This window comes from Barbus barbus, assembly GCF_936440315.1.
Source record: "Barbus barbus genome assembly, chromosome: 41".
NCBI lineage: Eukaryota > Metazoa > Chordata > Actinopteri > Cypriniformes > Cyprinidae > Barbus > Barbus barbus.
In genome coordinates, this window is record NC_136719.1 from 16,939,619 (window position 1) to 16,945,887 (window position 6,269).

General features: G+C 36.5%; 1 protein-coding gene across 8 annotated transcripts in view; it reads left to right on the plus strand.

Annotated features, from left to right (window-relative positions):
• The window catches only part of LOC306860540 (E3 ubiquitin-protein ligase HUWE1-like), a 64,078-nt gene extending 62,952 nt beyond the window's left edge, over positions 1 to 1,126 (plus strand). For all 8 annotated transcript variants that reach the window (XM_079402269.1, XM_079402275.1, XM_079402274.1 and 5 more), the window contains one exon: positions 30 to 1,126. In XM_079402269.1, coding sequence (XP_079258395.1) covers positions 30 to 132 — 103 coding nt within the window. In that variant the 3' untranslated portion in view covers positions 133 to 1,126. The remainder of the gene's footprint in view (positions 1 to 29) is intronic.
• Positions 1,127 to 6,269: the final 5,143 nt, after the last annotated feature.

Consider the following 6,269-nt stretch of genomic DNA (forward strand, 5'->3'; position numbering starts at 1 on the left):
CATACCTCTTATTCTCTTTCTCCTACCAGCTTTAACCAGTTGGACCTCCCAGCGTATGAGAGCTATGAGAAGTTAAGACACATGCTGCTGCTGGCCATTCAGGAATGTTCTGAAGGCTTTGGACTGGCCTAAAGACTCTCCTAAACCTGCACACAGACACACACAAAGAGATATGTAGACTTACATGTTGTTAACTTATGACACACATGCATATTCACACTATCATACATACGGCCAAGACCTACTTCTAATCCACATAAAACAAACAGATGGACGGCTAAACGAGTGACAGAGATGTATTGACATTGCCTACTACACACAGAGCCTCTCATTGACACACCGAACTGTATTTGGTGTATGTGTGTGTCTCACTTCCCTATTAAAATTACAGAGCCCGAGAGAGGATCACAAAGGATATCTGCGGACTAATATAAAAGACATTTTCTCCATTTAGTTTGGTTTCTCTGTACAAAAGGTTTGGGAGTTTATTATGTTTAATCTTTTTTTTGTTCTTCTCTGGCTGTTAAAAAGGAGAGGGCTGTTTTGTGTGTAAAGAGGATGGTTGTAACCCTCTGGCTGGGGGAAAAAAAGTTGATTGTCCTCTGTTGCTAATGTGTGACCTCACTAGCTTTGCAAATGGGAACTTTAATTTGGGGGAGGGGAAGTCATGGACAAGGGCGGGAGGGCGAGAACATGGAGTGAGGTTTTGGTGAAATTGCAGACGTGCAGGGATTTTCAGAACGGGGACATTTTTAGGCAACTTTTGTGGTATTTTTGGAGAGGAACACCGATTTGAGAAGTGAAGGACTGAGACATTGAACCGCGGGTGTTCAGGCACATGCGGTAATTACCCAACTGCTGATGCAGCCTCTCAGCAGCTAATCAGAACGTAAATTGCTACATAAATAAATGCATAAAATGAGCCCACTGTGTCCTCTAGAGTTGTTTCAATGTATGCCTTACACATTTGCACTAACAGGAGCAAATATCATTTATATGTTAAGAAATATACTGATGGAGGTCCATGGAAACTAACTTGACACATGCTGTGGGGTCCAAGTATTAAAAGCTCTATTCTTCATCCTGAGTTATGTATGAGGAATTCTGTCCCGTTATTGATCACCTGCATGAGTGTCACATTTATTGCTTTGGGTTTTTGTTTATCAGCATTTTAGGACAGGCTTTTTAGCCTTTTTTCTTGCCCTCCACTCTTTTTGCATGGGAGCTGGTGTGAAGTGCAATGAGTGGCTCAGACCATCTGGACCTTCCAGTAATGTCTCTGCTGGGCATCCGTGCTGTTAGGATACAGTTCATCACGCCTGCTTTCTCCTCCTCACCCCAGACTGCAGGAGTCCACTTGGCTAGACTGACAGCTCGCAACATAAAGTGCAAGATCAAAGGTGAGAGAGGATGTTGGAGCTGTGATCATTTCCTCAATTTCAATGTTTCTTCTGTTTATTTAATTGAACCCTGAAAATCTTTTACCAAATTTGGTGTTCCAAAAATGACCAGCCGTTTAAAAATTGCTTGTAAATCTATCATTGTGCTATATTGTCAACATATATTAGATTAAATGTTTTGTCAACTTGTTTTCTTTCAATTAACAAAGGTTTTGTATATCTTTTTGGAACCAACTGATTGTAACCAACATTGATCTGACCTCAGCACCTCAGGTTTTGAATGAAAATAAAAAATATTTTTGGATAATTTTAATATTCCCTCAAAAGCTGATTTGCATGAGCTCCGATGAATCGGTTTCAAAAGAAATACAAAACAGCCTAGTTGAAATCAAGTTGACCAAAAATTGAATCCAACATTTTGTAATAATATAGCATATAATATAGCTCGTATTTATATATCATATTTTTGGGTGGGGAAGTTGTTACACCCTGTGTGAGCAAATCCAGTAAGTTTTAAGGCTATTGCACACCGAGTCCGAAATGTTTGCATGTATTTTTAATTTTTCTTGTATTCCTCTTCCTTTCCTATCAAAATGCATGCTACGGATGCGAAAATGCAGAAAATAGAACCTGATCCAAATTTTTTTTGACGGACGAAAGTTCGGAGGCAGTGTGCAAACGTGATTGACCCAACGTGAGGTCGTATTTATTTTTTAACGTGTGAAAATTTCACACTCAGTGTGTAGTGACCTTTAGTCCAGTGTGATAACATTTAACTAGCATTTTCAGACAGAAGAAAATCCTCTCCAGGTCAAAATGACCAGAATACAACATGAAGGTTAAACCATCAGAATGTGCATATAGTTCACGGTTATGCAGATTATGAAAGTTTATCTTTTTCCCTAAATCTAGGTCTAATTTGCAGCACTAACAGTGAAGGAAATTATGCATCTGCAAATAACTGACAGTTCCATCATTTGGTTTTCATTCAATTGTTTTAATTCTCATTAAAGGTGTATGCAGCGTGACTTGCTATAAAAAGAGAATTTTCAAGGTCGGACTAAAACTGATGCTGTACACAGTTAACCTCAACGTTCCTGAGAAACGTCTCATAATATTTGACTAATCAGTTATGATTTTGCATTTCAGACTGGCCAGCAGAGGGAGTGAAGTGATCTATTAGTTATTAGATTTACACACACATACTTTTCTAAAAAATAATTTCTAGTAATTCCAAGCATTTTCTTTCAGGTAAAAATTAATCCGTTATGGTGACCTGTATGCATGATGTTTGAATCAATTTATAAAATTGCAAGTGCCTTTGTTTTTGTTTCACCTGATCAATAAACAAATCAATAGTTACTAATAATGCAAGCAGTGTGGAGAAAGCATTTATGCAGGTATCCTAAACAAAATTGCTCTTATGGTTTTCTCAATGTTTTCCAGTTGTCAGAGTTTACGATCTTAAATATACAGATTCATATTTGGGAGAATGTCTAGTGCGAGGCATAAGGCCAGTTCATTAATGAAGTGTGTTTTTTGAGGGGAAGCCAGAGCACTTTTAGTGTCGTGCAGTGTGCATAAATCAGCTCACATATTGACTATCCTGGAGAAATAAGGAAGGAAATAAATGGGCTGCTTCATTTTTCAGGCAGACTGAAAGGCAATTAACTTCATGCTCCTGAATGAGAATGTATATTTTAACCTTGAGTTGTGCAAGTGATAATTTTCTGAACAGCCGTCCCATTTAATGCTATTATATTAAGCCGTGAAAAGCTTCACTGTATGATCCAGCAAATCATATTGTTTGCAGAGAATGTTACAATTAGTTTTAGCCCATCATGCATTTGTAATAACATTATCAGCTACTGTGTTTATGGGGAACAATTAAGAGCTACTGAGATTTAAATAAATGTACTGATATTTTTCAGAGCATAATTTTACATCTTTCAATTCTATAACAATATGTGAAAAGTTGATGCGATTGAATTAAGTTGCATTTTTAGTGACAACATCTTTTATATTTTCACCAGTTGTTCAGTGAATCCCACTGCAGAACCCGAAATGTCGCCTTTTAAATGTTTTCTCACCTTTTGTTCTTCTGCTTCACTTGCTTCTCATCAGTTTGGGAATGGATTGGGAGTCTCTGCTCAAATCAGAGGCTGAGAAAACCTCTTTCCAGTAGCACAGACACCACTGCGGCTGGCATGACCTCATAGTCAAATTAACTTATGAACAGACTCTGCATTCTAGCAGTGGCCACTATAAATCATCAAGACTTCCTCCTTCCTGTCTTCATCTGTGGTCTCTGTTTCCCTTTATCTTCATCTCTCTCTCACTCAATTTCAACACAATAACCAGAGACCGATAACGAGAGAGGTTAACGTCATAGCTTGCCCCACTTTAGATCCTGAGAAGAGAAGCTGGAAGAAACAATTGTGCTGTTTTGTCTGTATTTGTGACCAAAAGACTGAATTAATAATGAAGAGATCAGTGTGTTACACTATGGCCTCTCTTGTAGATCTAAAACATCATGCAGATGGGATCGGTAACCGTTAAACTGACATTTCCTGCCAGAGAGATTGCATTTAAATGCACATTACAACATAGGGACCACTCTTGGGGTCGCTGGTTTTGCTTGGTTATTTTGCGGCTGCTAATAGATTAATTGAATTCATTAAGTGGATGTGAGGTCATTCTGATGGTCTGACCTAGTGTTAATCACTGAGTAATTGAAGGGTAATGATGGAGGCTGAGCTCAGTGGCTTCTCTCCAACTCATGAATTATTGACAGACAAAACAATTCCAGATTACTTATTAGTAATATTACAATTAGTGCCACATTTATAGTTGACAGTTGCACGGTTTAAAAAAAAAAGATTATTGGAGTAGATTTGACTAAATTACACATTTAATTTGATGCATTACTTGCCGTTTCATAATTATCTGTGAAATTTACTTGCAGTTTCTGACTGATAATAGTTTCAAAGTAATTCCTATACCATTTTTTCCAGTGTGCATGCAATTTCGATGCAGAGTTTTGCAAATATGTAATTACATATAATTATGTAATATTAGAATCATTATTAAAAAATTATTTGTATTTCTATAATTATGCAGATATTGTGTGTGCATGCATTTATGCACACCACATATACTGTATATGCACACTTTGGAATATATGCACAAACTTGGAATTGGTAGAGTGTGTAATTTTTCTTAAGGAAGTCTCTTATGCTCAATTAGGCTGCATTTAGTTGATCAAAAATACAGTATTTTACAGCAATTTAAATGAACTTCCAATTTGATTTGGTTCTCAAGTAACTTGCAACAGTTGTTAGATAGGTAGGTAGATATTCACACAGAGCCAAATTGTAATCAGGTACTGATTACAAATACCATGAAAAAAATGTAGTTAGCAATGTAATCCATTCCATTGATTTAAATAGGATAATCTTGTACCATATTTATTAGAAGAGTAAGAAAATATATTCAATTTATCAACAACATGAAGTTCCTTAAAGGTTTTGGGAAACCTTGACACAAATTGTTTGAGTTTAATGAAAATCTAATAATTAAATCATAATTGTTAAATGAATCAAAATTATAACACTATATAGTGAATTATATATTGAAATATATGGTACAGAATCAACAGATATTGGAATATTTCTCTGTGCATATAATGGGAATATTCTGACTAAAGCTATTCTCTGCTATTTAAGAGTGGTAAATTATGAAATATGTAGGTCATAGTTTCTTGAATTGCTAATTTGAGCTTGTGGGGATGCAGGTTTGAATCTGATCTGTGTAGCATTTTGATCCCAATTCCCCATCTTTGTCGTCCTTGACTTACCCATTTAAAAAAAAAAAAAAAAAAAAAGTTGAAAATAAAATAATCACAAAATGGTAGGTGAGGGCAGTGAAATAATCAAATGCATCATCCCATGTTTTCATTTCCAGTAAAAAGAAATTCCACCACTTTAGCTCCATCTCATCTCTAATAGTGCAACTATTTTAGAAAAGAGCCCAGCTGTTTGATACAGAAATCATATTTGATCATATTGCTGTAATTTGGTTTTTGGTGGTTGACAATCTATTTGTAGCCTTTGCAAATCATACTTATTCAAAGCAGCTGTTTTGCATGAGCTTTTGTTATTGCATTTGATGCCATTTATGCAAACTGGTAACTCCCTGTGCAAGGTTTTCAAGATGAACCTTCAAGCTTGATTTGTCCTGCCTGATTCAGGATGTGCTCATGGATCTGTCACAAATTGAGGTCCTTTAACAGAAGGCTGGGCATTAGTTTCCGGTTAAAGGGCAGCGACTGGTGTTTTTCAGCATGTGTGTGTCATGAGGCACCTGCAGGAATGACTCTTCCTGTAGTGTGGCACTGAACACAAAGCCAGATAATGTCACATAACAAAGATTCATTCTAACTCACAAGCACTGACCTTTACTGTATACCTATAGACACGTCTGCAGTGTGCTTGATATGTGTAGATGGAGAGATGGGAGCGTCTGATTGCTTATTTTCACCTTGCTTGCAGTCAGAATCTGTGGAAAAAATCTGCCATTTTGCATGGAGTCCCCTTTCCTCATGAATCAAATTGTGCGTGATTCATTTGTCATTCAACCGTGAGTAAAAGGCTCCTTTAGTCACCATATATCAGCCTCAAGAGTGACTGGACAGATTTTACTTTAAATTTCCCAGAAGTGATTTCATTCACTAATAAAATGGTTAAGATTAGTTTAGAGGGGCATAAATGAAAGGTTTCCCCTCTGGTTTTCACACATTTCTGCTTTATGCTTGTATAATCTCCATATACACTGTAAAAATGGTTTAAATATTTTTTTATGTAATTATAA